This window comes from Arachis hypogaea, chromosome 16, assembly GCF_003086295.3.
Source record: "Arachis hypogaea cultivar Tifrunner chromosome 16, arahy.Tifrunner.gnm2.J5K5, whole genome shotgun sequence".
NCBI lineage: Eukaryota > Viridiplantae > Streptophyta > Magnoliopsida > Fabales > Fabaceae > Arachis > Arachis hypogaea.
Genome location: NC_092051.1, coordinates 148,785,914 through 148,796,859, shown reverse-complemented (window position 1 = coordinate 148,796,859; position 10,946 = coordinate 148,785,914). Strand labels below are relative to the sequence as shown.

Below are 10,946 nucleotides of genomic sequence, written 5' to 3'. Positions count from 1 at the left end.
CTATACAAACTCATCCATTGAGATAACCAACAAAAATAATTTCTTTTGCCATTCACTATGAAGCATCTGAACTATCAAACTCCGTCTCCCTAAACTAGCATGAACTATAAATGATTAAATGCTGCAGTTTTCAATCTAAAATAGAGAAAAGACTGTTTAACGATATGAACAACCCAGCAATGTATCAGTATGTGATCAATTTATCATACCATGTTTTAGCATGCAGTATTAACCTAAGAACGTGTATATGAGATGGATGATGAATATGGGGACAAGTCAATGAGTTTATCAAATCAAGTAAAGCATCAACTAGTACACCAACAGAAAGAAATCAAAAGCAATGTGATTGTCACTTCCGACTATGAAGATTCAATTCAGAAGGAGGCAGTTAACATCACACAGCATAAATTTCAGGTTTTTTAAATACAAGAAAATAAGAGAATCAAGTGATGCAAACACAAAACAATGAAAGATGGTCAGAGACTAGGGTTCTTGCTTATGCCTTTTTTATTCTGTCTCTAACCATGCCGGGCACTGGTGTTACCACCAGTCCACTTTCTCAAAGTGCAAGCTACTAAACTCCTCCCGGACAAAAGCCCTAACCTCGACTTAAATGAAGTAGATCGACCGGTACTACTCGAAGCAACACCGGCTGATGCACCTCCTCCGGCTCCTCCGGCATTATGGGCAGCCATTGGAGGAAACTCCAATCCATTGTCCTGTGCTCCACCATCACTAGCACTTGCATCTTGATGATCCGTATCGCCAGTATCCAAATTCACTGCAAGTGACACCCTAATCTGCCTCAACCAATCCCCACCCTCAGATGTAACACCCTTACACTTCTTCACCTTCACCTTCACCAAATTTGGACATCCACTAGCCAATGCCTCCATCCCATGATCCGAAACAGGGCAACCCTTGATGCAAAGTTTCTTCAAAGCCACACATTTCGCAGCAATGCAAGATATCTCAGGGTCACCAACTGTATCGCTCCCACACAAAGCCAACCTCTCTAGATTCAAGCAATTCGAAGCCAACATCTCCAAACTCAATTTCGTAGGGTTAACACCAATAAGCACCAATTCCTGCAAATTAGGGCAACCCTTAGCAACACCAATTAAACCTTCATCACCAATTCGATTAGCCTTCCAACCATCTATATGAAGCTTCCTTAGAAGCTTACATCTCTCAGAAATAGCAATTAAGCCTACATCGGTGCACTCAGGGGTTTTAACAAGGTGCAAAATCTCCAAATTCGAACAATTAGAAATTGCTTGCAAGCCAACATCACTAATCTGAAGCCTCTCGAGGTGAATTTCTACGATGCTAGGAGCACCGCTGCCGCCCGCGGAGCGCTCCGCGATGAGCTGGAATAGCTTGTCCCAATCACCAGAGCACCGGAAAAGCTTCAAGGTTCGCAGATTCTTTGCGCCGAGAATCAGCGAACTAAAGCACTGTCCGTTGTAGAGCTCCTTCAGGCAGATCGTACGAAGTGATTGCGCAGCTGTGCCTGGACCGATAGGCTCAGCCGCCGCGGCGTCCGTAATACCACGAAGGCGCTTGACGGAGAGCTCCTCGAGCGAACCGCAGTTCTCAAGGACCGCGTTCATGGCTCTGGATCCGAACATGCAAGATCCGCACGAAAGCTTCTTCAAACCCTTGCAGTTCTTCGCGAACGCCTCCATGCCTGCGTCAGTGAGCTCACGGCACGCGCGAAGCTTGAGGCGCGTGAGATTAGGGCACCGCCGCGAGATTAAGACGAGAGCATCGTCGCCGATGCTCGCGGATCTGCGGTCGCACTTCAACGCCAGCTTCGTAACGGAGTCGAACCTCGAGAACAGCGACGGTATTGCCGGCAAAAGCTCTGATTGCGCGTTCAGCGAGACGCGGTGACGGCTCTGGCCTTCGATCTGGAGCCACCGCCGGCAAACGAGCGAGCACCGGTTCCTATCCGCGGAGCTTAGCGACTGGAACACCGAAGCCAAGCACTCGTCGGGAAGATCGGAGATGTAATCAGGCTCAACGAAGTCACGGCGGCTTCCGCCGTCGTCGTCAACGGAGTTCACGGTGGAAGAGATCATCGGAGAGACCGAGGAAGAAACAGATCTGGACTTGGACGAGATTCCGGAACGGTTTCCTTGAACAGCGGCGCTCTCGCGGCGACTAGCGACGGCGGCGGCGGCCGTGGAAGCTGTGTTGCCCATCCACGGCGGTGGTTTAATAAATCAGCTGAGAAAACGGACGGTCGAGATTGATAGTAACTCAGTCACTAACACTCATATTTGGTTTCGCTCTTACGAGAGAAGAAGAAGAAGAAGAAGGCGTCTTTATTCAGTTTTCTTTTGTTGAGTGTGCTAAAATGCGGAAATGCTGTGTTTGGAGGGTTTCACAGAGTTTCAGTCGCGGATGTGAAATCGGTTTCCATTCTACTTTTTTTTATTGTTTCCATTTTTGTGTCTCCTGTTTGCTGTGATGAGATAAACTAAGCAGTAATCACTAAACATCTTTAAAATAGTTGTTAGGTGATTGGTACGTGTGTAAAAGTGTTTGTCTAAATTATTAAAAAAAAGTTAAAAATTAATATTTAATTTTAAAAATATAAAAATAAATAATTATTAAATATTCAAAAATTATCATAAAAAATAATTTAGGTAAAAATTAGACATCAAATTATAGACATAGTAGAATTCACCTAGTTGTTATTCTGTTATTTATATGCCAACAAATTTGAACAAATGGTAACTCATTATATGAGTCTGATATAAAACTCAAAATATTAAATAAATTTACTTTTATCTAATTTGAAAATTAAAATAATAATGGGAAGAGTATATACTTTTCTTTTTAAAACGGACAAAATAAAGTAGCTGCTGTGGAGACTGGTCATATGATCCACACCAGTGAGGCAGTGACAGTTAAGAATACAGTGCGGATAGCCCCACAAAACTAGCGTGGGGATGAAAATGCAAATCATATGTTTCAGCGTTTCCTATTAATTTTCAGAATTTTGTTAAGTGTGTTGTGTATGGGTAGTACAAGTGAATTCAACAATTAAGAAAAGTATTTAAGAATTTAAGAATAAGAACGCATTTAAAGAAAATTAAGGGGAAAAAACGATTCTTTGCTGATTTCTAATTTCTACGTCCATGATAATAATAAAATAAATAAAATAAACGAGTGGTGTATTATATTCCTTTTCATATGGACAATCTTGCTAAGATATGGTCAAACATTAGCTTTTTATTAAGTGAAACAATAAAAAGAAAAGAGTTAGGAAAGAAAACAAAACAAATTGAGACGAATAAGATTGATTTAACTTTTTTGAATGTGAAATGAAAGAATTAAAATTTCAAAAGATGAAATAATATGTGGAATTTTTTTCCCAACATATATAAAAAAGAAAAATTACTTAAAAGCATTTTCAATAAGAACTATACAAGTATAATTATGTTATAATAAATTAACCTCGATTAGGAATACCAAAAAATCAATTTGAATTGATTTATTAATTGTTTGTCTTTTTATTTAAATAAATATTGAGAGTTTAAATTTATGATAATTATTTTTTTTATTTCAAGCTAATAAATTTTTAAGCATATTTATTAAAAATATCACAAATAAAAATTTTGGTAGAAAATAAAAAATAATTATAATTTTTAAAAATATTATACATCAAATATATTAAAAAATATTTCATTCTTTTTAACCAATAATCTTAAGATAACATATTTTAGTTAATCCCTTAAAAAGTATATACCCAAAACATAGATTTTGGAGAACTTAAATTGGATTAAAAGGGAAAAACAGCCAAGATTTCGTTGGAAATCACGCATCAAACTTAAAACAAGTGCGTGGAATGATATTTTGGATGATTCATAAGTATGAAATTGACAAAGACATTTGAGTTTTTGAGTGTTAACGCCGGCAATAGTGCGTGTCACTTTATAAATGAACTTGCAACCGCAGCTGCTGGAGAAGACTAAAATAAGACTTGAATTTTGAATTTTCAAATTTATACAAACACATCTAGAAGTTTTAATAATACAGGAGTATTAAAAGAAAATATTATTTCTCTTTTATTATAAAAGTCATATTTTTAGACAATATAAAACGAATACATTTTCTCAAGCTCAAAATTGTACAAAGGCTTGGATTTATTAGGGGTGAGTACGGGTCGGTTTTGTTTGGGTTTATGATAAAATTATAACCGAATCGATCAAAATATAATTAGTTTGGTTTTTGATTTGAATTTGTGTTTTTTTGTATATGTACTCGAACCAAACCAAACCGATTAAGAACGGATTGGTTCGGTTCGAGTAATTGGGTACCCGATAACTTTGAAATTCATAAAAAAAAAATCAAATTTTTATCTTAAAAATTCAACAAGTACAATAAACATGTAACATCAATAGAAATAATTCAAACATGTGAAATACCAAATACGTTAAGAACTAAACTCATTAAAATCCAAACATATTAATAGTAAATAATCTTTGCCTAATAAAAAAATCTATATATATTTTTTATTTTTTTATTTAATTAATATATGATCGGATTTGTGGATTGGTTCGGATTCTGCATTTCCATAACCGATATCCAAACCAATCACTAACAAAGACTATCGGTTTGGTTCAGATTGAACTCGATTACCCATTGATTTCAGAACCAATTTAATTAGTTTGATTCGTATTCGGACGGATAATCGAGTACCCGCTATGTGTGCTCACCCTAAGATTTATGTAAGGTTAAACTCTTATATCAAACTCGCGTTTCTTATTCTTAAATAAATATGAAAATATGCGCAGAACAATTAATACAAATACCAACTCGGTCGTAATCAAACCATTAAAGCAAGTTGGGTGGAGTGGACTCAAATTTTCTTTTGTCAAACTTTTTGTGTCCACGAACTTCAATTTATGGTGAGAAAATTAAAAGTGATAGAAACTCCTAGAAGATTCAAATGGTGCTTAGCTTACCCCAAGTCCTATTACTGCCATTATATTGTCCTTCATCATAAATTCATAATAGAGACATTAATTCGTAATTTCGTATCCTAATAAAATTATGCATGCTCCTTGATTTGCTGAAAATTACATTAAAATTAACTAGTGCGGAAAATTCAAGAGGGTATAAGTTTAAATAAAGGTCATAAATCTATTTATTTATATTTACGTGGCAACAATTACACAGTGTATGTATTCCAAACAATTGTTTTATATATATATAATTCTGAATAATGCCGAATTATGAGTTTGGTCTCATTGGTTTTTCCTAACTAACAGAGCTTATCCTAAAATAATGATAGTTGGAATAATTAAAGCAATTAAACATGATTTGGATGGGAACCTAATAAAAATTATTATTTGTCTCTAACTTCTTTGATTTATGTATATTCATAAAAAAAAAGGTTCAAATGAATAAGTTTAGTTTCTTTTCTTTTCTTTTTTTAAGTTTATGGAAGTAGGAGTGGTGATATACCTAACATTATAATTTTTGAAATTTTTTAAAACTGTGAAAAGTATACAAATCGGAGGATCCGATTTCATTGCAGAGAGAGAGAGGAATACAAATCGGATCTAGAGTTTTCTGAAATTGGACCCAAAATTTTCTGTTAATACACAAATCAGACCCAAGATTTTTAGTACCTCTAATCGGATGATTCGATTTCTCTTAAACAACCATCATATTCCAGTAAATCACCATACACTCCCATAACTCACGTATACACAATTCCTTTCATCATATTAAAAATAAAAAGTTCGTTATAGTTTTCTATTTAAATCCTAATAGATAATATTATTAATAAATTCGATTCAATATCCACATCAACGAGGAAATCAAGCTAAATATTAAACTACACAACTTAACAAATAAACAATGCTTTCGATACCATATATACAACTTTCATAACTACCAGAATAACACTTACGATGAAGACAATCATAAAAAATATGTTTTATTGATAATAATTTTTATAAACTTTTTTATCGATAACACTATAAAAATATAAAATATACATTAAAAATAATTTTTTTTTTGGGTCATGGATTAAAAATAAATAGTTAAATACATGATAACTGATTTAGATATTAATTTTTAGCGTGCTAATAGAATTTTTTTTTTGGTCAGGGCGTGCTAATAGAATTTTAAAAAAAAAATTTCGTGAAACAAAATGGGCCTCCTAATTCATAGAGCCCAACCAAATTCAATTATTAACCCTCTAACACCCCCCCCAAAACCCGACCCGATTCGGATTGATAACCCGATTGCTCCAGTTTCCATTGTCATTTCTTATTTGACAGTTCTAACACACTGCTGATTGAGACTTTCACTTTCACGTATTAATCAATTAACCCGAAAATTTCAGCTATGAGAAATTCTTCTCCTTTTAATCTTCTTCGCCATTTTCTGCTTCATCGGCACCTTCGCTTCACTCTTGCGCCGCCTCAGCATCGAGCGTGGTGCACCGCCGCCACACCGACTACAAACCCGGACCCCCTGTGGAAGGAGAAGGAAGAGGAGATTTTGAGGGACATTGAGCCTGTGGTTACACTAACCAAAGATATTCTTCACTCTCCAAGGTAGTTAACTAACTATGCTTGTTATTTAGCTTTGCACTCTTTCTGTTTGTTATATTGTCTCAGTCATTGATTACTCTTTGTTCTATCTTTTGTTTTTCTCCAAGTACAAATAAGTAGTTTCTTTGTGATTAAGTTCCTTTAGAGTGCTTTGCAAGCTGCATTTTAGAGGGTAAAATGCATCATTTGAACTGTTAATAAACGGTTTCTGGTTTCATGTTTAATAAGATATAGACTGAAAGCATTGTTTTTTCTAAACGATACACACTTTATATCACTTGGGTGCTTTGTTATATCACTTTAATATTATAAAATATATAATTAACTTCCTGATAAGTAAAGTAACAAATCTTCTAAAGGAATTGTACAATTTTTGTACTCCCGTTTCAAACACCAATCAGACTTATAAACTGAACCTTTGTAGTAAGTCATTGTGATGGAAAGAGGAAGAAAAGAAAAGACAATGCATGTATAATATAATATACATGAAATTGGTTTGATTCTGTTGTAATTAATGATTTTATGCATGGAATGGCAGTAATGCAACGCCTTGTGTAGATAGAATAAAGAACGAGAACATGAAAGAGAAATTCGGAGTAACACCTATTAGCAGATGGTGGAATTTCGTCTTGAGTAGTTTGTACATGTAGAGAGAAGACCAATAGAGTATCAAGTCAGGATGGTAGATCAGATGGAAGATAAATTTGTGGTTAGGAGCAGAGAGAGAGAGAGAGAGAGAGATAAAAGGACTTTGAATGAGATAGTCAAAAGAGATCTAATTAATCTAAATATAAATGGACTTGCTGCATACATGATACCTAACACATTGTTTGATCCACATAGCCAACTCCACTTAATAGAATAAGACTTTGTTGTTGTTTTCATCTATGCAAGGAACAAGAGAACAAAAGAGACTTTGCTAGTTTGTGGAAAAACTTAATTAGACAACCATAAATAAAATGCACAAAAATAAGGATCCCGAACGTATAGTCTGATATGAATCAATAAGAGTCTTTTCATCTTTAATTGGAATTACCATGTTTACTATTTGAATATGTGGGTGGTGTCATCATGAAATGACTATGATTATATTTATGTCGTTGATTTTCTATGCTAGGTACAAGGATGGGGCACAATTGACTGTTGAAGATCAGAAAATTGTAGAGGAGATGATTCTTCCATACCATCCACATTCTGAAGATAAGATTGGAAGTGGTATAGAATCCATTATGGTAAGTTCTAGAGTTGAGTATACATGTTTGACTTGATTCATAGGTGATGATTCTGCAATCTGTGGTAGCCATGCAGCATCCTTCATGCTGTGACAAACTGATGATACCATCGCATTATCTGCTTTATATTTTGTAATCACTTTCATTTGTCCTTAATTATGTGAAATCAGCCTGAAAACTGCTCATTAAGGAATAGCAAATTAGTAATGGGGTCAATATTACAGTCTTCTAAGCAAGTAAAAAGTCCTCAAAATGCCAAGTTACTTATAACCCTATTATCTAAGTGTATATATATTCCTCTCTTTACATTTTAATTCATATTTAGAATAATTTGATAGAATCTATTGATGATGCTGGTGCTAATGCTGCTCCTTTTTTGGGGGTGGGGGTCATTTTTTTATTTATTATTGAAATGGGGCTAAAGCCCAAAAGATAACCTAACTAGAAGGGCGGGGGAGTTAATGATGTTCCTTTGGATACTTATTTCTTTCCCAATCTAAAGGAATTGGGCTTTTGACTAATGGAAAGCTATCATATGCATGAACTTAGTAGGCCAAGCCCATTTAACTTAGGCCTTTATGTAGATGACAATGACATTCTAAGAATAAAAACAAGAATGTCCAAAAAAAAAAAAGAATAAAAACAAGAAATACCAACGCCAGGCTTTTGATAGAATGGCTTCAACTTTGTCGACCAAGAATGAGAAAATAAAATCTGGATAAATATCAATACCTATTACGGGTATAAGGATAGAAATCGGAAGTCGTGGATACACTTCTGGATAATGGAATCTGCGGACAACCGATGAGGGATAGTCATAATAAGGTTTACAGATCATTTTCAGATATAATTGACAAGACATACACGAACACATACTTCACAAGCAATGCATTTATCAAATTCAAAATGGATTCGACCGTGGAAACGTTTTGATGTAATTAATTTTTATACAAATTTATCTGATAAACAATTTTGCATTAGTTACTCTCTGATTCCTCAAGTGCTAATAACTGCATTGCTTCCTCAATGTTAATGCATTTTGAAGGAGCACTTATGAATACTTAGGACACAACATTAACTATTTTCTTAATGCAACAAATAATTAAAGTTATGTCATCAGAGTAATTTTGGAAATATACATAAGTTGCTCTAAAGTCTAAAGTTGATGTTCCTTTAATCAAATTTTTAATGCATGTGCACAATTAAAACTGAACAATTATTTCTAACATGAGTATTATTTACTTGTAAATTACCTATTCTGGCTCTATCCAGTAGGCAGTAAGTGCTGACTATATGATTCTATTTACTTGTAGGTTGATCGTCATCCTCATTTCAGACAATCAAGGTGCCTTTTTGTTGTAAGAACTGATGGTGGCTGGGTTGACTTCTCGTATCACAAGTGCATTCAGGAATACATTAGAGATAAGTATCCAACTCATGCAGAAAGGTTTATTCAAGAGCATTTTAAACGTAGAAAATTAATTGTGTAATGTAATGTGATTGAACTCGATTACTTAATATCTGTGGTAATGTGACTACTTTTACAACTGCTTCATTTTTATTTTCCTTTTTGTTCTCCCTAGTGTTCAGTGACCTACTTAGTCTTATTGATTGTCAATGGTAGTTGATAACCATTGACTGGTATATCTACCTTTTTCTTTTGTGTGAAGGGAAACAGACACTGAAAATGATTGAAGTGAACTTCAGTTTGTTGAAGTTTGGAACACTTGGCATTCTAGAAATTCTTGATTGGGTAAACCTTTAGGCAGTAGTGAATGATGTGTTTGTTGATTGACCCTCTTTGACGTTAGTAACAAAGTTACTACCTTACAGTGTCCTCTGCAGCATTTTTATTTTAAAATGTTTTTCCAAAGCTCCTTCTCTTCAGGTTAGAAGTTAGAACATTGTTAACTGCATCCACTTATTTCTTTCACCACAAAAGTGGAAAATATTCTTGTCAATGTATTGTAAAAAACTCTTAAGTATAAAATACACCCACATCCACCTGAATTTTCTTTACTCTAAAACCATGCATTGACCTTTCCTTTGTACATTTGTATTTTGTGACATATAGCACTAAATAAACATAACAGTAACACCCCCCCCCCCCCCACAAAAAAAAACACAAAAAACAAAAAAAACATAGGTTTTTACTTGTTTTGGACTTGCCCCCTAAACGTAGGTTTAAAAAAGGTAAATTTCACGTGGAGAAATATATGTAGGTCACAATGAGTTTCATTGAATCTAAACTTTAGAGGAGGTCAATTGAATTTGTTCTTATTGTAATTGTTACTTATTATCAAAAGTACTTTTGCTTCTCTAATAAAAAGGTGAAAAAAAGGGGCTGAAATATGTTTGGAGGATGCTTTCACAGGGAATGTGGACTAATTCCCTCACTGTGAATGGAACCATTGAGGATGTAAATATCACAAGTCTATAAAAATTTTCCTAAAATGAGTGGTAACTTAGGAAATTTCTTTGACGAAGAATGAAGATTGTAGTTAAATGTTTAAGGGAAGTGTGCATTTCATAAGATGTTTTTATGGTTTTTAATATTTTTTTTCTATCGTAAAACAAATAATCTTCACTCTTCACCCAACTTTCCTCTTCACCGTAGTATTACCCGGTAACCTATTTGAATCCTTGGATTTTACATATCCCATTCTTTCTGGATTGTATACAGCTATATTGTTCACGGGCTATTTTAGGAGTGGTTGAGGTAAGACAAAGTCTGTTGGAGATTTTGGGGGGAGTCAAAAGGGTCAACCTCAGCAGGGGCAAGGTTGTCCCAACTAGGTTCAGAGGCACCTTTGCACAAGTCAAAGTATGGGGGAAACTGTGTTTGGACTATCTTGTAGGTGTTTAGTTGAATGTGTTTCTTGATCCCAAGACAAGAACATCTTTCTTTCAATGTATTGGTTTGCAGACAAAACTGATAAGTCAAACCTTCTGCCGTTATAACAGAATCACCATTCTCATATGGTAAAATGTGACCATATTATAGTAATTTTTTTAATACACCCATTTCCTTGAGTTGAATTTCAAGGCTTTATTTTTAATCTTTAACATGAAGTTGGAGAACTGTCTTGTACTCTTGTCTGGGAGAGGTTGATTCTTTTTAACTGCCAATTTG

The 10,946-nt window shown here is 34.7% G+C and overlaps 2 protein-coding genes across 2 annotated transcripts; one reads left to right on the top strand and one right to left on the bottom strand.

Annotated features, from left to right (window-relative positions):
* Window positions 1-280: 280 nt before the first annotated feature.
* On the bottom strand, window positions 281-2,837 carry LOC112697796 (F-box protein At1g47056-like). Its single transcript, XM_025751122.3, has one exon. The coding sequence runs from the start codon at window positions 2,205-2,207 to the stop codon at window positions 519-521; it is 1,689 nt and encodes a 562-aa protein (XP_025606907.1). The 5' UTR covers window positions 2,208-2,837; the 3' UTR covers window positions 281-518.
* A 3,407-nt stretch (window positions 2,838-6,244) lies between these two features.
* Window positions 6,245-9,555, top strand: LOC112697794 (protein DCL, chloroplastic-like). Its single transcript, XM_025751119.2, has 3 exons — window positions 6,245-6,584; window positions 7,699-7,813; window positions 9,127-9,555. The coding sequence occupies exons 1-3, from the start codon at window positions 6,373-6,375 to the stop codon at window positions 9,301-9,303; spliced, it is 504 nt and encodes a 167-aa protein (XP_025606904.1). The 5' UTR covers window positions 6,245-6,372; the 3' UTR covers window positions 9,304-9,555.
* The last annotated feature ends 1,391 nt before the right edge of the window (window positions 9,556-10,946 follow it).

Excerpts from the sequence above, each read along its gene's own strand:
- LOC112697796 (XM_025751122.3), bottom strand. The coding sequence starts at position 2,207 with ATGGGCAACACAGCTTCCACGGCCGCCGCCGCCGTCGCTAGTCGCCGC.
- LOC112697794 (XM_025751119.2), top strand. The coding sequence starts at position 6,373 with ATGAGAAATTCTTCTCCTTTTAATCTTCTTCGCCATTTTCTGCTTCAT. Across the intron at positions 6,585-7,698 it reads GATATTCTTCACTCTCCAAG|GTACAAGGATGGGGCACAAT; the intron begins GTAGTTAACTAA and ends TTTCTATGCTAG. Across the intron at positions 7,814-9,126 it reads GTGGTATAGAATCCATTATG|GTTGATCGTCATCCTCATTT; the intron begins GTAAGTTCTAGA and ends ATTTACTTGTAG.